The sequence below is a fragment of the Sciurus vulgaris genome (assembly GCF_902686455.1).
Source record: "Sciurus vulgaris genome assembly, chromosome: 1".
NCBI lineage: Eukaryota > Metazoa > Chordata > Mammalia > Rodentia > Sciuridae > Sciurus > Sciurus vulgaris.
Genome location: NC_136461.1, coordinates 19951302 through 19971550, shown reverse-complemented (window position 1 = coordinate 19971550; position 20249 = coordinate 19951302). Strand labels below are relative to the sequence as shown.

The following is a 20249-nucleotide window of genomic DNA, read 5'->3' as shown; positions in this document are numbered from 1 at the left end:
GAAACTTGAACTTTTTCCTATAGGTCATAGGGAGCCACTGAAAGTTTTGGAGCAGGGGAATGAAAAAAAAAATCATAGAATAATTATTCAAAATATTTCTTCTGAAGCAGTGACTGATCCAAAAGAATAAATATTGGATGATGGAACCTGGGATGCCTCAAATTCTACCATATAGTTGTTTCTTCTGAGTTTTTTGTAATGGTGCTCTTTAAAGATCTCAAAGACAGCCAGGTGCAGGGGTGTGTGCCTGTAATCCCAGCTACTCAGAAAGCTGAAGTAGAAGGATCCTAAGTTTGAGGTCAGCCTCAGCAACTTAGGGAGACCCTGTCTTAAAAACAAAGGAGAGCTACAGATGTAGCTCAGAGATAGAGCATCCCTGTGCTCAATACCCAGTGCCAAAATAAAAACAAAACAACAACAAACAAAAATCTCATAGAGAAATTCTGAATTTGGCCACAGCTGACAATATGGGCACAAATATTCACTGAGGAAACATGCTTCTGTTTCTGGTTCTTCACCTAGATAGCTCCTTGTCACCCAAGTTCACAATGACAGTCAGTGCAGGATTAACACATCTCTTGGTACAAGATAATGCATTCATAGAACCAGATTGGGCACTATCACCCCTTTGTAGATTTCTCTCTTCACATCAGTCTTCCTGGGTACACTCTTCCCTGAGATAGTCTAAAACCGCAATGGTTGGGTTTGTAGTTCAGTAGTAGAGCATTTACAGAGCATGAGAGCCCCTGGGTTCCATGCCCAGCATCACACACAAATTGCAAACACTTTTTAGAAAAGGTGACTAGAAGCCCCTTTATGTTACTGTTTGATTGACAACAGTGCCAAAGTACTGAGTGTTTGAGGGCCCAAGAGCTAACAAGGTTGAGGGAATGGACCAAAAAAAAAAAAAAAAAAAAAAAAAAAGAAAGAAAGAAAAAGAAAAAAAAATGCGTAAGAAAAGACAAAGCATTGTGGGAAAGACTTGGGCTTAGGAGCCATGTAGAGCTGAGAGTGCTCCCAGCTCCTCTATTTAGTAGTTGTAACTGAAGCTGACGACTCAGTCTCACCAGGATGATCAGGTACATTGGTGCGATCTTAAAGGTCAAAGGTCACAGGAGCGTGCCTGGGTGTGGTGGCTCTCACCCGTAATCCTAGCTACTCAGAGGCTGAGGCAGAAAAATCAAAACTTTGAGGCCAGCATCAGGAACTTAGCAAGACCCTGTCTCAAAAGGGGTTAGGGGGACTGGGATTGTAGCTCAGTGGTAGAGCGGTTGCTTAGCATGTGTGAGGCACTGGGTTGTATCCCTAACACGGTTTAAAAAAAAAAAAAAAGCTGGGCGCCCTGGCGCCTGCCTGCCTGTAATCCCAGGGCCTTGGGAGGCTGAGGCAGGAGGATTGCGAGTTCAAAGCCAGCCTCAGCAATTTAGCCAGGCACTTAGCAATTCAGTGAGACCCTGTCTCTAATAAAACATTAAAAAAGGGCCGGGGATGTGGCTCAGTGGTTAAACGCCCCTGGGTTCAATCCCTTATACAAAAAAAAAAAAAAAAAAAAAAGAGAGAGAGAGAGCGAGAGAGAAAAAGAAAGAGAAAAAAGAAAAAGGCAGTCCTAGGTAGGAGGGTGTTGGGTTTCCTACAGCCTCACTGGGGAGAATCAGGACCAGCAGGTGGACAGCGTTACAGGAAGAGAATTTGACTCCTTATGATAAAGAACAAGCAACCCCGCGAGATGCTGTGAGGCTAGCACGGTGCAAATGCCACATGACCACGGGGCCAGGCCATCAAATCTGGAATAGTACAAATAGCAATTTGAACCAAGCGTCGTCTGCCCAGCGATAGTTTGGCGGGAACTCCAGGACAGCGCGCTAAGGAAGTGACGTAAAGGGTCGCACACTTGACGGGGGAGGAAGTCACGTAGTGCGGAAGTGTTGTTTTGATTGGTTGTTTTTTTTAGACACGGTCCTATCGGCATCTCTCACCTCCTTTCGTTTGCGGTCGCGGCAGGTTGTGCCCTTGGTAAAGATGGCCGCAGAGGCTTCGGGTTCCACTTGCGGTCGTGCGCGAGTTTGGAATCCTGGCCTGAGGAGGCAGGAAAAAGCGTAGGATTCGTGAGCGTTGATTGGCCGAAGCGAGAAACGCCCTGGGCGCTCACTGGCTCCGTCATTCGCGGGAAGGAGTTTGTGGCGCCAGAGAAAAGTAGAAACAACGCTGTCGCAGCAACAGGGTTCTGAGGTGTTCGGCGAGCTCAGCGGACCGGACCGTTCTGGACTTCTTTCCCAAAGAAATCGCGACCAATATGTGGAATAGTAATGACGGGTCGGGCGGGGGGACGAGAGTCGCTGCAGGGTTTAGCCAGAGGCCGAGCCTCGGAGAGGCGGGTGGCGCGGGGAGTGTGGAGGGGCAGACGCGGGCGAGGGGACAGCATCCGGGAGGCCGGCAGTTTCTGGGAACCGCGGGGCTTCCAGAGCCGGCAGGCAGCACAGGTACTAACGCTGTTGTTCAAAACCAGGTGGATTTGAAAGCTACAGCAGCTCCTCCACCTTTGGGGGAGCCAGCAGCTACACTCAGTCCCCGGGGGGCTTCGGGTCGCCGACGGCTTCTCAGGCGGAAAAGAAATCCGTAAGTCGAAGGACTTTGTTTTATTCCCGTCCCCTCTGAAGCTCTGCACTGTCCGTAAGAGAGAGTTTTTGAGGCGAAGGGTGTTAAACACGAACTGATTATTTCCCGTGTCTCTTGTAATTAATTAGGTGCTGTGAACTTTAAACATGACATTTTCCCTAATTTCGCACCCGCTGTTTCTAGGGCTTTGTTTTGAACGTTATCATAACTAGTGAATCAGTCTTGTGGAAAAGCTCTGAACTTGTGTTAATAACTTGTTTTACATTGTTTCTGTATTCAGAGGCGTTTTCTAATTAAATGTGGGGCGGTGACAGACTGCAGTGGAAAGAGCATGGTTCTCTATAATTTTACTTGCAGGGTGGCATTACATACATTTCTTAACCCATTGTGCCCCATTGTCTTAGATACAGAACACCTATAAAAACTGATAAAATTTATAGGACATCTGTAAAATCACTCAATTTAAGTTTGTATAGATGTCCTACATAAAGAACAATGAGACAGTGGAATATTATTAACCTTCTTGGGAGTTAGTTTGGCACCCACTAAATGAGGTTAACACATTCCTTAAAAGATTGTAGTGAGACTTAAATACAAAGTGCCTGCCCAGTTGTCACTTTGAATAAACGGTCCCAGATGTTATTATTAGAAAGAACATGGGTTTTAGAGCCAGTGTACATAGGCTACAGAATTAATTTTGCATTTTAAGTGGTAGTGTGACTTTGGTGAAGCAACTTGAAGCCTGTGACCCTTCATTTTTCACATCTGATGATGGTGATATCACAGGATATATCTGAAAATTGATAAGAGAACATGTAGGGCTATCTAAATGTTTAATCACTCTTTTAAGCACATGCCATTGATTTCATCGTATAAATACAGAGTTGGTTTGGCTTCTCTGTAGGTGTCAGGTGTGTTAAAATTCATTATGAACAGGTTGTATGTTTGGTGTACAGAATGATAAGCCTTTACCTAATTCGGGAGTCTGTGTTGGAGGGGGGGAAAATTCACTGATAATTCCTATACATTTGGTCAATGCTTTATATTTTTAATGTGAGTTATTTCATATAGTTGTGTAAGGTGTTTATTCCAGTGTACAGCAGAGATTCAGTTGTATTTAAGGACATAGCTAGTGAGTAAGTGGAAGCAGAGAATGCACATATAATGCTGGGCAGATTAAAAATCTGGTGAGCAGCAGCTTCTCTTTGTTGTTGCTTTCTTTTTCTGGAAAATGAGAGAGGAATTAACTGTCTCTATTTTTAAAATTTCAAAAAAAAAAAAGTTTTGCAGTGCTGGGGATGGAACCCAGGGCCTTGTGCAATAAGTGCTTTACCACTGAGCTATGCTCCCATCCCCTGGGATTTCACTTCTCCAATTTTGTCTTTCTTGAACGAGAAAACAGGAGATAGATTACTGGTTCTCATCTTTTCTTCTCAAACTTAACTATCTCCCTTCCAGTTATTAGAATTTTTAATCTTAAAATCTCAGCTTGGGCTAGGTATTAGGACAGCTTTTCAGAAAAGAATGATGGTTAGTAAGTTAAATAAAAGCCCTCTCTAAGATGTTTCCTTTGGAGTACAAATTTGTTATATTTTATTGAAATTTCCAATACTGACCATTTCTTACCTATAAAAATGGTGATTTTCATACAGTACTGTTAGAGTAGCCTGTGGTTCATAATGTTTTGAATATTTAATTTTTAAAAAAATTAAACACACTTTCGCAGGTACTGTCATTGAGCAAACCAAGGACGCTTCTGATCAATGCCGGACATACAACACATGCTGAAAAAAAAAAAAAAAGAAATATCTGATTTGAGATGAATTTGAAGACATTAACAACTCAACAATTACCCATGTGTAACTTTTTTTTAATCAGAGGAGTATTAATATTTATTGAATACCCACTATGTACAGAGATTGGTATTAGCACTTTATATACATTGTATGTTTTGTTTAGAACTTGAAAGGTAGATATACTCATTTTCAGCAAAGTGGTCACAGCTTCAAGCTGAGTATCTCCACATCTGTCCAAGCATTCTGGGGGCAAGAAAGGGGAGCTGAGGAGGTGCCCCCAGGAGGGTACATAGCTTTCTTTCCAGACCTTCCTGGTACCACCTCCTCTGCTGCACTGTTCCCCCTCCTCCCCACACCACCTCACTGGACTCCAGAAAGAATGAGCTCCAGAGGGAAGTTAGGAACTGGGACAGAACTCAGACCTTAGGAGAGGAGTGGAGAGGAGAGGAGTGCCGAGGGAGGCAGGGCCCTGGAGGGTCAGGTCAGACCTGTCATGCAAAACTTCTGTCTCCTCTGCATCCATCTATACTGCTATCTCCTATACCACCATTGTATAGGTGGTATTATATATTATATTAATATTTAGGGCTGAGGCTGTAGCTCAGTGCTAGAGCACTTGCCTAGCATGTGTGAGGCACTGGGTTTGATCCTCAGCACCACATAAAAATAAAAAAATAACTTGCATTATGTTCATTAAAAAATATATTATTTGCAGAGTTCTAGGATTTATGTCTCAAACTATTTCTGTTTTTACCTTTCATAACTTAGATCTTCATAGTATTTTCAGCATAAACTAGGAACCAACACAGAAAAGCAGCAAGGATGTGGGTTGTGGAGTCAAAAAGTCCTCTAGACCTGTACTCAAATCCCAGCTCCATAACTCTGGATGTGCCACCACCACCTGGTTTGACCCAGTACCACAAAAATAAAAAATAATAAAAAAATAAAAATTAACCCATATGCTACTACTTCTCAAGAAGACTCTTAAGTTTGAGGCTAGCCTCAGTAACTTAGGGAAATCCTGTCTCAAATTTAAAAATAAAGGGCAGGAGATGTAGCTTAGGGATAAAGTACCTCCGAGTACACTCCCCAGAACCACCCCCCCCAAAAAAAAAAGATTAAAAAATATATATATACACATATATCTGGCAAATCCTGTCTTACTTATCTTTATGTCACCCAGACTACCTCTTCTCAGCGATAGGCAAAGATAAGAGTTTATACCGTTGTCAGGCAGACTGCTTCAGGATATGATTTGAGTGTCCTAAGTACTGTCCATCCTATCTTCTCCCCATTAAAATGTCCAGCATGGCTAAACTCTTACCTCATTTTCCTCAGAAGTTCCATTTGATTGTTGGAACATCTGTCCTCAAGAAAACTATACTTCCAACTTTTGTTACATTTTATTAGGAGAGTAGAAGAACTCTAAAGTCCTCTCTCTGCTGGTTATTTCTCAAACCCTTTTCCAATACCATGTCATCTCATCAGTGTCGTGAACAGCCTGCCTTCTACCCTAAAGCTGTGGTCTTCTTAAAGGTCTGTTCTGGCAACAAACCATCTTATCTCCCTTTAGATCTGCACATTTAGGAGAATCCACAGTGCAACAGACTCACTGTGTAAGAACTTTGGAGTTAGATAAATGTGTTTAAATTCCAAAGCATTTGTTAGCTTTATGCCCTTAGTTTCTGTCTGTAAAACAAGGATAATGTGGTTCATTTTGAAAGTTACATGTTCCGATATACTTAAACTACCTGGCACATGGTGAATATTAAATCAGCTGTAGTTGTTATTCTCTGTTTAATTTATGTATTCTTTTTCTCTTCAGAGAGCCCGAGCCCAGCAGATTGTACCCTGTACCATATCTCAGCTACTTTCTGCTACTCTGGTTGATGAAGTGTTCAAAATTGGGAATGTTGAAATTTCACAGGTGTGTAAAAGAATTTGTAGAAAAGTCACTTAATCATGAAAAAAATGAAATAAGACTTCTTTTAAAAGTATATAAATGTTGCTTTGGTTTCCAGAAAAATTGAACTCTTGTATTTTTCACTCCTAACCTAGGTCACTATTGTGGGAATAATCAGACATGCAGAGAAGGCTCCAACCAATATTGTTTACAAAATAGATGACATGACAGCTGCACCCATGGACGTTCGCCAGTGGGTGGACACAGATGTAAGTGACTGTTTTGGGATTAGGGTGGGGTTACTTTGGAGATGTTGAACTCTTTTTTTAGTCTTACCTTTTAAAGGCTTTTCTTATAAAAATAATACATAAGCAAAATAAGAAAGGCAGAAATCCTAAAGTGAAAAGACATTTGACTACATGAAAGTTTAAAATCTAAATTTCCCAAAATACTGTAAATAAAATTAAAAGGGAAGTGCAAAAGATAGTAGAATGTAAATTTCATGAGGATTTTTATCTTGGTTACTACTGTATTCCCAGACCTTGAGTAAATATTGTGTAGATGAATGGGAAGAATATTTGCACATTTAACAAACATCTTAAAAATTTTTTTAAACATTTTTTTAGTTGTCAGTGGACCTTTATTTATTTATTTATTTTATTTTTGTGTGGTGCTGAGTATCAAACCTAGTGCCTCACACTTACTAGGCAAGTGCTCTACCACTGAGCCCTAAATTTTTAATTAATAAAAAAACTCTACAAGGGGGCTGGGGCTGTAGGTCAATGGTAGAGCACTTGCCTAGCACGTGGGAGGCCCTGGGTTCAAGCCTCAGCATCACATAAAAATAAAGGCACTGTGTCTACCTACAACTAAAAAAAAAAAAATACACACACATAACACCAAAAATACAACTCTATAGGGGTTAAGGATATAGCTCAGTGGTAGAGTGCTTGCCTATTTTATGTGAGGCCTTGGGTTCAATCCCCAGCACCACAAAAAAAAAAAAAAAGAAAGAAAAGAAAAAAAAAAACAACTGCACCTTACAGAAGTGAACAACAAAAGATGCACTGATAATTCATGAAAGACAAAGTACAAATGGTGACAGCAGTAACAAACGCAGATTTAGTAAACATTAAAATACCATTTTTAATTTATAGGCTGGCAAAGGGGGAAGAAAACCCAACATTATCCGGTTCTCATGAGAATAGCAACTAGCACAATACCTCTACTACTTAAAGGCACTTAAACAATGAATGATTTGTCATCGTTTTTCTAAGGAAATGGATGCCATAAAACCTTGAGAGTATGAGTATAAATTGGTATAACTTTTCTCAAAAATTGGCCTGTATCAGAATAATCAGTCAAAAAATGTTGAGCTTGAATACCATATTTCCATTAAGGAAATACTTCAAGACATACAAAGATTCAGTTTAAGAATGTTGATCTTGGCATGGTGTTGTATGCGTGTAATCTCAGCTGCTTGGGAAACTGAGGCAGGAGGATCATGAGTTTGAGGCCAGCCTTGGCAACTAAGCCTTTTTTAAAATAAAAAATATGAGGGCTTGGACTGAGGCTGTAGCTCAGAGGCAGAGTGCTTGCCTAGCATGTGTGAGGTACTGGGTTCGATTCTCAGCACCACAGAAAAATAAACAAAATAAAAACATGCTGTCCATCTACAACTACAAAGTTAAAAAAAAAAAATGAGTGCTGGGGTTGTGGCTCAGTGGTAGCATGCTCATCTAGCACACATGAGACCTTGGGTTTGATACTTAGCACCACATAAAAATAAAAAATAAAATAAAGGTATTGTGTCCACCTACAATTAAAAAATATGTTCAAAAAAAAAAAGATGAAGAGAACTGGGATGCTGGGATGTAGCTCAATGGTAAAGTGCCCCTGGACTCAATCCCTGGTACCAGAAAAAAAAAAAAAATCTGCAAATAATTTAGAAATGTATGTTGTCAAAAAGAATTGTTTTCCATAAATTGTTGAGAGGGAAAAATATGTTACAAGATAGTATGCATAGCTTGGCTGTATTCTTATAAAATAATATGAGCATATAAAAATGGAGAAAAGAGAATAAAAAAGAATTCATTTTTTTTTAAGTTGTAGGTAGACACAATACTATTTATTTATTTATTTATTTATATGTGGTGCTGAGGATTGAACTCAGTGCCTCACATGTGCTAACATGGCAAGCACTCTACCACTGAGCTACAATCCCAACCTGAGTACAAGCTTTTTTATCCTTTTTATTTTATATATTTTTTTATTGTCTCATGTTTTGTGAGATGGGGATCTTGCTGTGTTGCACAGGATGGCCAAACTCCTGAGGTCAAGTGATTCTCCTGCCTTAACCTCTTCAATAGCTGGGACTGTAGGTGTGTGCCACCTCACCCAGTTTTGTGGGTTTTAAAAATGTATTCATTATAGAAAATTTGGAAATAGACACTTTTAAAAGCTAATTTTACTTCAAAAACCACAAGTCATCTGTGGATAAATAACTTGGTAGTTATGGTTTATCTTTTGCTTACCAGAAAAATAGAGGACAGTTCATTTAATAGTTATTATTGAAGTGCCAGTGGTGAATCAAACTGAGCTTGGTTCCAGGTATACAAAGATGAAAAGATACAGTCCCTGCCATCAAGTCGGGGGTGGTTACTACAGATACCTAACACTACATGCTCATACAAAACATGCCATGCTTGCTTATAACATTTTAAGGGCTGGGGATGTAGCTTGGTAATAGAGTGCTTGCTTAGCATATGTGATTCCTGGCACCACACACACAAAATAAAAACATTTTAAAAATCACCTGGAATCTCATTTCCCAGAGCTGACTATTATAACACATTTTGGTAACCAGCCTTTCATATATCTGTCTTGAACGTCTGTACATAGCATTGTATGCATACATTTTTACCAAAAAAGGGTGATACGTTATGCAACTGTTTTGTAATTTTCTCTTTTCATGCAAAAGTTTGTTGTAGAACTGATTTTTTAATAATAAATGTAGACTTTCATCATTATTTTTTGTTACTTCTTATATCATAAGTAAGATAGACCCATAGTAACAGTAGACCCTATTAGGAAACATTTAACTTGTTTCTAATCACTTATTATTGTAGACAGTGCCCCAGCAGGTTTTTGTTTTGTTTTTGTGGTGGTGGAGATCTGAACCCAGGGCCCTCACATGTACTAGGGAAATGCTTATAACTGAGTTATGTCCCCAGCCCCCCATGAGTATTTTTAAATATATTTCTTCATGATAACAAAAGTATTCTCCTTAAGATGAATTCCTAAAATCAGGATTTCTGAGGGAAATAATTTTACTTTTTTACTACCTTCCATAAATGTACCAGTTTATTCTTCAGTAGTGCGTGAGAGCACCCAGCTAGTCTCCACACCCTTTTTTGTTTGTTTGTCACTGCATACTTGATCAGCTCATTATTCAAAATAAACTATCCCAAATTATTTGACCTTATGAAATAAAACAGATTTTAAGAGTTTACACAACAGACTTTTTCTTTTCTGCAACAGGTTTCTTTTCTGCTGTTTTCATCTGTTGGTTTCTTGGAAGGTGCAGCCTTTTTTAGAAGCCTATGGGGGAAAAGGCTACACCTCCATAACTTTTCTAATAGTTTTGTGAATCTTACATTTTTTACTGGTATTTTACTGTTTTTTATTTTTTTATATTTTGGTAGTTGTAGATGAAGAGCATACCTTTATTTATTTATTTTTCTGTGGTGCTAAGGATTGAACCCAGTGCCTCACACATGCTAGTCAAGCCCTTTGGCCACTGAGCTATAGCCCCAACCCCTGGTATGATAGTTTTTAAAAATTGTCTTTTCTGTGAGAATTTTCTCATTTTTATTTGTATTTCTTTGGTTTTAGAAGGATTTTTTGTTTGTGAGGTTTTTTGTTCTTTTTTGTGGTGTTAGGGATTAAACTCAGGATCTTTTGCATGTTAGGCAAGCACTCTACTGCTGAGCCTCATCTGCAGCCCAAGATTAAATTTATTTATTATTTTTTAGTGTTTAATGTTAATTTGTGGATTTTATAAATTTTCTCCCCAAATGACTGGGAATACAAATCATATCTCAATAATAACCCTGAACATTAATGGCCTAAACTCATCAGTCAAAAGATATGGACTGGCAGATTGGATTAAAAAGAAAGACCCAACAATATGCTGCCTTCAAGAGATTCATCTCATAGATAAGGACATCCACAGACTAAAGGTGAAAGGATGGGAAAAAAACCTACCACGCTCACGGACTCAGTAAAAAAGCGAGGGTTTCCATCCTTATTTCAGATAAAGTGGACTTCAAGCCAGAATTAGTCAGAAGGGATAAAGAAGGACATTTCATACTGCTTAAGGGAACCATAAATCAGGAAGACATAACGATCGTAAATATTTATGCCCCAAACAATGGTGCATCCATTTACATCAGACAAGAACTTCTCAATTCCAGGAATCAAATAGACCACAACACAAGAATTCTGGGTGACTTTAACACACTGCTGTCACCACTGGATAGTTCTTCCAAACAAAAACTAAACAAAGAAATCATAGAACTCAATAACACAATCAATAACTTAGACTCAACAGACACATATAGAATATTACATCCATCAACAAGCGAATACACTTCTCAGCAGCACATGGAACCTTCTTGAAAATAGACCATATGTTATGCCATAAAGCAGCCCTTAGTAAATGCAAAAAAATAGAGATACTACCTATAAATTTTCTCTTAAGTCATTTGATTCCCCCACCCTCAGGAGTGTTTATTTTTGTCTATAAAAGCTTGAAAAACAGTAGCCTCTTAGCATAATTGCAAACCACTTCTGTAGTGTTTTTTCATTTTGTTTTTTGATTTTTGGTAGTGCTGGAGATTAGGCAAACATTCTGCCACTGAGCTACAGCGCCAGAGTATTATATTTTAATTATCCATATTTCCTTCAATTTCTGTGGTTTCTTTTTTATAATTAGATTTAAATCTGTTTGGTATACATTTTGGTAAAAGGAGAGATATAGAGATCCAGTTGTCCTTTTCCTACATGGTTTTAAAATGCCCTATGTAGAGCCGAGCACAGTGGTGCATGCCTGTAATCCCAATGTCTTGGGAGGCTGAGATAGGAAGGTTACAAGTTCAAAGCCAGCCTCAGCATCTCTTAGCAAGGCCCTAAGCAATTCAGTGAGACCCTGTCTAAATAAAATACAAAAAAGGGCAGGGGATTTGGCTCAGTGGTTAAGTACCCCGGGTTCAGTCCCCAGTACAAACAAACAACTATATGTGGAACTACAAAGGCTTAGAAGAAGAAAAGTTGGTAGCCCAGGATTATAAGTGTTCTGGGTCCCTCCTCAACCCCCTGACATTCTAGGAATTAAACTCAGGACCTCTCACGCGTTAGACAGGTACTCTACCCCTGAGCTACATCCTCAGCCAAATTTGGCTGGCCTCAAATTTACAATCCTTCTGTTTTAGCTTCCCAAGTATCTGAGATTACAGGTATCTACCATCACTCCCAGCAGTTTTCTAAAGTCGTATATTTAAATAATCAGAAAAGAAATTTAGTTGGCAATGTAACTTAGCGATTGAGTACTTGCCTAGCATATACAAGGCCCCAGGTTCAATCCCCAGTGCCACCAAAAAACTAAAACTAAAACTAAATAAAATGCTTTAAAGAAAGAAAGAAATTTAAGTCAGCTAATATAAGTAATATGTACATGTTCTAGGAAACTCAAAAAAAGAAATAGGCAGGCCTGGTGGTAATACCTCTGATCCCGATGACTTGGAAGGCTAAGACAGGAGAATTGCAAGTTCGAGGCCAGCCTCAGCAACTTACTGATACTGTGTCTCAAAAAATGAAAAGGACTGGAGATGTAGCTCATTGGTAGAATGCCCCTGGGCTCAATCCCTAGTACCAAAGAAAGAAAGAAGAGATAGTACAATCATTTGTCATTATCCCAGTTGACCATTGTTAACATTTCAGTGTATATTTTCCTCTACTTGAGTACTCAGCTTTTATCCATGTGTTGCCACTGTTCTTCCTGGACAGTGAATAGGATTCTGCCTTATTGCTATCAATAATGTGAAGTATGGGGCTAGGGATATAGCTCAGTTGGTAAAGTGCTTGCCTGGCAAGCACAAAGCCCTGGGTTCAATCCCCAGTACCTCAAAAAAAAAAAAAAAAAAAAAAAAATAATAATAATAATAATAATATGAAGTATGTAAGTTTCTGAAACTGCTGTAGTTACCATTCCTGCCTTTTTGCCTGGCAGCAAATTAAAAGGATTGTTTAAAATTCAAAATAAAAAGAATGCTTTAAATTTTTCAGTATTTTAAATTATACTATGATGGATTTAAATCTTACTGCATGTTTTTAATTATTTCCTTAAGCTCCTAAAAGTAGAATTGCTTTGCTGAGAATTATCCACCAGAAAAGTATGTGCCTGAGAGCATCGAGTACCAGAAGAGTATTGTAGCTGGTTTGTTTTGGTGCCAGGGATTGAACCCAGGCATTCTCTATTCCTGAGCCACATCCCTAATCCTTTTCATTTTTTATTTTGAGACAGGGCCTTGCTAAGTTGCTGAGGCTGGCCTTGAACTTGCTATCTTCCTGCCTCAGCCTCCTGAGTCACTGGGATTGTAGGCATGCACCATCATGCCCTGCAACTATTTGCTTTTTGTGATGTGTATGACAGAACTTTGAGACTGGAAATTACCCTTAGATATTTTATTCAAGTTTTTGAGTTTTACAAAAATGTAAGTTCTAAAAGGCAGGACAACTAGTTAATGCCATTTGAGGACTTAGCTCTTTTTATAACTTTCTCTTTCTATACATAAGTTAGAAATTTAGAGAGGCTTTCATCAGCATCACTAAAACTTGGCGATTTGTATTTTCTCTGTTAGGACACCAGTGGTGAAAATACTGTAGTTCCTCCAGAAACATATGTGAAAGTGGCTGGCCACCTGAGGTCCTTTCAGGTAAGGTCAGAATAAAATGGCAATTTAAATGTATTTGCATGAAATAATTTTTGGATTCATGTATGGGTTAATACATGACACTTAATAATTAAGTCTTCATGACTAATGAGAATTATTTTATTATTCTCTTCTTCAAGAGGAAATAAGTTTTTCACCTTAATATAAAAGTAACAGAATGGTAGGGAACAGACTCTACCTGTAATCGCCAGTTGTGGTGTCCATTAGTGTAGAAGGGAAAATACTGGATTTAGAGTCAGGAAACTAGACTGCTTGGTTTAGTACCTTGAGCAAGGCATGAACATCTATGAGCTAGTTTTGTTTGTTTCTTCATTATTGACTATATTTGGGTTGCCCTGAGTTAAAAATTTTAAGGATATAACAGATATTTTCCTCATATCGGCAAAATATAAGCAAGAAAAAAGCTACAGTGTTTTGACCCGAAATTAAGTTGAATTTGCTCATCCTTTACTACATTTGCCTCTTGATTCTAATAGAACAAAAAGAGTCTGGTAGCCTTTAAGATCATGCCCCTGGAGGATATGAACGAATTCACCACACATATCCTGGAAGTAGTCAACGCGCACATGGTGCTGAGCAAATCCAACAGCCAGGTGAGGAGCTTTAGTAGATGAGGCAGGGAGTAGGTTAAAGAAAGTGGGATTGGGTAGAAAGTTTAAGTGTCATATATGGTAAAAATGGTTTTAAAGTGAGAATGAGTGGTTAGGGATAAAAACTATGAGTATAACAATAATATTGAGGATTATATTACAGAGTGAGGGGGTTCAGATCCCTTATCCCCATGAAAGCATTGATAAGTGGCAAGTGCATGAGACCACAGAGAAGGATTTCAGATCTGGGTGTGGACATTAAGAAAGCCCCCCTAGGGTTAGGGATGTAGCTCAGTGGTAAAGCACTTGCATGAGGCCCTGGGTTTGATCCCTAGCACCACAAATGAATAAACAGAAAGGTGAACCACCTGAAGCAGAAAGTGAGATCTTTTCAGCAAAGGTATTTGGTTAAGAAACAGCATGCAATTTAGTATTGCTGATTTGTAAAATGTTTTACCAGGAGGCAGCGTAAAGGCATCTAGCTTAAAAACAAGGGATGATGATTGAATTTTACATAAAATAACAAATATACAGTGGGCATTTAATAGACGTATGTTGTATTAATGAACCTCCTGACTGAATAGGATTTCTTATGATGTGCTCCCACATTATTCTTGTATGTGCTGTGAGTATATACTATTTTTGATCTTTTGTCAGTCTTATTTATTCAGTTCAATAGATGAAATATTGACAGCAGATACATGTCTACCAACTTATATAGGAAAGTGACATGCAAAGAGTGCATTGGGTTTTGTCATAGGAAAGGAACCAAGGGTTGAAGCCAAGAAGGAAGAAAATAGCTAACTTGGCTTGGGAAACATCAGTGAAGGCTCTACAGAGACAGGAATTAAGTTAGTTGGACTTTGAAGAATGAGGAGAGTGTTTACCAGGCAGACCCAGGGGAAGAGCACCCAGGACAGGACACAACATGTTTAGGTCAGAGTTATGTTTCAGGATGGCAAGAAGTCCAGGTGCAGCTGGGGAGTAAAAGGTGTTGAGAAGGCCTGGATAAGAATTAAATACAGATTTTGATTTCTTTTGTGGTATCTTGAATGTATAGATGTTTTGTATTTTCACAGGCAGAGGGAGCTACTTGAACGCTTTTAAGTGGAGGAACCTATGACTTGTAGCAATGGGGAAGGTAGATTGGAGTTTGAGAGACTAGATAGAGGCTGAAGTTCCAAGTCAGGAGTCTAGGCTAAGGAGGATCGGCTTGATTACTAGGCTCTTATGACTTCGTGGAAGGTAAAAGCATGGCCACTCACAGATGGCTCAGATCCACAGGATTGGATTTGGGCTTATGTTTGCAATAGAGGTAGCATATAGCAGGACAAGCAGATTTGGGGAGGAAAGTAATGATTATTTTTTATTTTTATTTTTTGGTAATGTCTGAGATTTGTAGGTGGCTGGCAGTGAGGATTTAAGACCTTAGGAGGCCTGAGATGAAACTCTTGGGGAATTGTTAGCCTTTTGGGGAGAGAAGTAGAAGAGGAAGCTGATGAGCAATACTAAGTAGGTTCAGTTTAAGAGGTAAACGGAGACCCAGAAGAATGTGGTGTCCAGCAGCCTAGGGAAGAAAACATTTCAAGAGAACTAAGGTCAACAGGCTTTGCTTCTGAGAGTTCACGTGTTGTGAGGACTAAGGTGTGGCTAGTTGGTTGAAAAGTCATTGGTGACTTTGGTGGGAATGGTTTCAGAGGTATTGTATTTGGGAGAACCCAAATAGTGATGGGCAGAGGAGTGACTAAGGAGAAGGGAAATTAAAGCAGTGGTTGTGGACTACTCATTTGAGAAGTTTGATGGATAAAAAAAAAGGGGGGGGGGAGAAGATGATGGGGACTGGGTCTCCTTTTCTCTCCCTGCTTTATGACAACCCGTAAATGTTTGAATGATTGAACCCTGAGGAACTCATTATGCCAAATCTCTGGGTAATTTTGTTCTTGGTGTTTCTTTTTCTCTGGTTCCTCTCACATGAGAGGAAAAAGGAAGAGCCAAGAATTTCTTCCTTTTTTTTAAATATCATGCGCAGTAGAAGATGACCTTCCATTCTATGAAGTGCTCATTAGATGATAACCGTCCCTTCCCATGTAAGCAGTTAACTAGGAAAACTTTTAAAGTGCTTCTTGCTACTTAAAAACAAGTTATATGAGGTAGCAAAGACCATGTTTAACTTTGTGAATTTTCTAATGTTGTGAACTTACTTCTTAATTCAGCCCTCAGTAGGGAGAACACCTATCAGCAATCCAGGAATGGGGGAAGCAGGAAACTTCAGTGGGAATAGCTTCATGCCAACAAATGGCCTCACTGTGGCCCAAAACCAGGTAATCTCCCTAGTGGCTCCAAAAATTTGAAAAACAGACAATCCTAAATTCGTTATTTTGTTAATGTACTAAGGTTAACTTAGTGCCTGGTTTTGTTTTTTTTTGTTTTTCCTGTTATAAACAGACTGAGGTTTGTAAAGGGGAACTTTGAATTTTTGATAAAATCTTTTTAATTTGAATTGTTAGGTGCTGAATTTGATTAAGGCTTGCCCAAGACCCGAAGGATTGAATTTTCAGGATCTCAGGACCCAGCTCCAACACATGCCTGTAGCTTCAATCAAGTAAGTGTTGGTTACCATGAGCTAGGGCTCCAGAATTATACCATTTCACCTCTCTAGAATTTCCTGGTAATGAGAAGTGAGTTAAAAAAAAAGTTGAGCTGTACCTATTGAAAGAAGGGAAATGATTCAACCCAGGAAAAACTAAAAAAGAACTCACAAAGATAGCACTGCCCCATCATCACTGATTCATTTGCTCACTCTGCAAACACTAAGGTGTATTATGTGTGAAGGATATAATTCTGAGCAAAAGTTGATCTAATATTTCATGGGGTTTACTCTGAAGGAGTCCTAGCTCCTGGTCATCAGGTACACATTCAATGCCTTTGGTGTTCCTGTCCCCCCTGTAGACTTATGAGTGATTAAGCTATCTGAACCTGAAGCCATTAGACAGTCCTTCCTATATTCTTGACCTGATTCCATTTTAGATAAGCAGTCTCTTGACTCCAGAATAATAAGTTAATAGAACAAATTGAGTGTGATGGTGCTTGTAATAGTTGTTACTATAGATCAATTGATATTCTAGGCCAAGGTTAAAAATGCTGATGTACAGGGCATGCTGGCCCATGCCTGTAATCCCAGCTACTTGGTGGCTGAGGCAGGAGGATTGCAAGTTGAGGCCAGCCCTAGCAACATAGTAAGACCCTGTCTCACAATAGAAAATAGAAAGGATTGAAACATAGCTTCTGAGCACCGCTTAGTTCAGTCCCCAGTACCAAAGAAAAGGGAAAATATTGCTGAGGTGTGTTTTCAGCTCCTGTCCTATAAAATGACGATAATAGTTCCTATCTCAGAATTATTGTGATGTAGAGCTATAGAATCTCCATCACATATTGACAGCCTATAAAATTTGGGTGTTATTTGTAATCTCAGCTGTTCAGGAGGCTGAGGCAGTAGGATCACAAGTTTGAGATTAGCCACAGCCATTTTTCAAGGCCCCAAGCAACTTAGCAAGACCCATTCTCCAAATAAAAAGGTCTGGGGATGTAGCTCAGTGGTAAAGTGCTCCTGGCTTCTGTCCCTAATACTAAAAAAAAAAAAAAAAAAAGAGAGAGACTTCTGTGTATGCTATAAGATTTAATGTGCAAGCTATACTACAGCTTTAGAATCTTGTTCCACTTTACTTAGACTGGTATTTAAGTGAGGCTGTATTTTCTTGCCTTTTCACAATTTGGGAGAGCAATCCAAGGCAACCCTAGTAGCCTTTGTCTGGATGACCTGTTATACAGTATTAGTGACATTCTCCCTGCAAGAGCCTTGTATGAGCACACTGGCTTACGTGACTTATTCTTAGCAAAGATAGAAAGTGCAGAAGTAGGTAATGTTTGCATATTTGGCCATATTCAAAAAGGCAGTTTCCTTCCTTTTTTTTTTTTTTGGTACCAGGGATTGAACCCAGGGCACTTAACTACTGAGTCACATCCCCAGCCCTTTTTTGTATTTTATTTAGAGACAGGGTCTCCCTGAGTTGCTTAGGGCATCGCTAAGTTACTGAGGCTGGCTTTAAATTTGCAATCCTACTACTTCAGGCTCCCAAGCTGGAATTACCTGGATTACAGGTGTGCAGCACCACACCCAGCCAGGCAGGTTCCTTTCTAGTACACTGGTTTTAAAATGACCACCCTCCCCCTCTTTTTTTTTCTTTCTAGGCAAGCTGTGGATTTTCTTAGCAACGAGGGGCACATCTATTCTACTGTGGATGATGATCACTTTAAATCCACAGATGCAGAATAACTGGATCTCATTGGGTACCTGAGATATTTCCAGATGGATCTGTCTGCACAGCCTGTTGCCTCCAGCTGTGCGTATGTTCGGACAGGTGACTTCCAGGAAGGAAATTCATCTGTAAAGGGTTTCAGCTCTCTTGAAACTTACCGACTGCTTTTCTGTTTTTGTATATTGTGATTTTGAAGCTCAAAGGGAGTTGGACAATTGACAGGGATGTAAACCAGGGTGGCATTTGTTAAGTTTCAAGTTAGCTCATTAGGACACCAGGATAAATGGGATTAGAAGAGAGAGGCTACCAAGAGAGTTAACACCTGGGAGTTTCTGTTCTTGAATGTTTCCTGTTCAAAAACTATGAGCAGGATGAGGGTCTGTGGGCAGAGCACCAGCCAAGGAACCCACTGCCCTCTGTCTGTTTCCCACTCTGGTTCTGTGGTGTTACTTTCAAAATTGCACTTTCCTTCCCCTTCTTGCCTTGTCTGCTGCTGAAGGTGGGTTTATGTAAACAGGTTTAGCATGCTGGCATCATAGGACGGAGGAGGGGAAGAAATGTTAAATAAAAAAGTTCTGTTATTGTAGCTTATGAAAATATTATTTTTCTTTCTAAGCTGCTATGATGCTACTTTATCATTGATGGCAGTATAGCATAGTGAAACTTGTATTTCAGTCTTGGCTCCCACATTTTAGTTAGGATCTTGAGTAGGTCATCTGTGTCATTTCTTCCACCACCCCCACTTTGGTATCATGGATTGAACCTAGGGGTGCTTAACCACTGAGGCACATCTCCAACCCTTTTTTATAATTTACTTAGAGACAAGGTCTTGCTGAGTTGCTTAGGGCCTCACTAAGTTGCTGAGGCTAACCTTGAACTCACAATCTTCCTGCTTCAGCCTCTGGAACTGCTGGGATTACAGGCGTGAGCCACTGTGCCTGAAAAAAAACATGTCGTTTCAAAAAACCTTCATTTCCCCTTTTATGGAGAGAAAACTTATTTCCTTAGAGGTTTATTGTGCAGATTGAATAAGATACGTAAAATTTGTGACACTTTCATTAGTAGGGGTTATAAACTAGACCTTAACTTTAACTCTAGCACTATATGATCCTGTAACTGACTTGAATTACCTCTGATTTGTTCTCAAGGTGAGACTTTCCAAAGGCCTATGCTTTTTTTTAGCCAACTTATTCAGTTATTTCTTGTGGGAGAGAAAAGTAGTTCAAAGATGTTTTTGACAACTCCAGAAAATAAACTATATCTTGAATGAAAGACATAATGTTAAGACAAAGTTAATGAAGTATAACATGCAAATAAGAACTTTATACCTGCTTTAACTCTTTCTAAATGAGATCTAATAACTGTCTGAAGAAGGCTCTACCCCTGCCCAGACAGGGCAGTGGGTTCTTTGTCTGCCCACAGTGAGCATCCACTTATTTTCTGTATATGCACAGTAGTTCCTGTCTGAGTAGTTATGCAAATGCTTAAAGCTTGGTCAACCACTATGTTATTTGCACATATGTCCGTTCCTGGACAAAGAAGAAAGAACTGTGGCTAAAAGCAGGTTTAAAAAAATTTGAATTTGGAGTGTGTGATAGGCTACTTTAATGGGTGAACAACTTCTCTTTCTAGTTATCAGACTATCAGGCTTCCCTTTCAGATGGCAAAGCTGTAGCAGTGATTCTAGGAGTATGTTCAGGTTTTTGTTGTTATTTTGGGGGTGTTTTTTTGTTTGTTTTTGGTACTGAGGATTGAACCCAGGGTTACTCTACCACTGAGCTGTATTTCCTGCTTTTTTTTGTTGTTGTTGTTGTGCTAGGGATTGAACCCATGGCCTTATGCATTCAAAGCAAGCACTCTACCCATTGAGCTATATCCCCAGCCCTACTTTTTTCATTTTTTATTTTCAGTGTCTTGCTAAGTTTCCTGGGCTGGCATCAAACTTGTGGTACTCCTGCCTCAACCTAAAGTCATTGGGCTGCCATGCCTGGCCTAGGTTTAAGTCTATTCTTTTC

At 39.4% G+C, this 20249-nt stretch overlaps 1 protein-coding gene across 2 annotated transcripts; it reads left to right on the top strand.

The window, feature by feature from the left end:
• Nucleotides 1–2068: 2068 nt before the first annotated feature.
• Nucleotides 2069–18820, top strand: RPA2 (replication protein A2). 2 transcript variants are annotated; one of them, XM_079141711.1, is made up of 9 exons: nucleotides 2075–2303; nucleotides 2507–2616; nucleotides 6238–6339; nucleotides 6471–6584; nucleotides 13236–13310; nucleotides 13805–13921; nucleotides 16132–16239; nucleotides 16426–16520; nucleotides 18167–18820. In XM_079141711.1, exons 1-9 carry the CDS (start codon nucleotides 2294–2296, stop codon nucleotides 18249–18251), a joined length of 816 nt encoding a protein of 271 aa, XP_078997837.1. In that variant the 5' UTR covers nucleotides 2075–2293; the 3' UTR covers nucleotides 18252–18820. The 2 variants fall into 2 exon arrangements, with proteins under 2 accessions (XP_078997838.1, XP_078997837.1); XM_079141712.1 differs by lacking the exon at nucleotides 6238–6339 and having other exon boundaries at nucleotides 2069–2303.
• The last annotated feature ends 1429 nt before the right edge of the window (nucleotides 18821–20249 follow it).

Bases quoted from the DNA above. Each gene is read 5' to 3' on its own strand.
- RPA2 (XM_079141711.1), top strand. The intron at 13,922-16,131 runs GTGAGGAGCTTT...TTCTTAATTCAG, and splicing joins TGAGCAAATCCAACAGCCAG to CCCTCAGTAGGGAGAACACC. The intron at 16,240-16,425 runs GTAATCTCCCTA...TTGAATTGTTAG, and splicing joins TCACTGTGGCCCAAAACCAG to GTGCTGAATTTGATTAAGGC.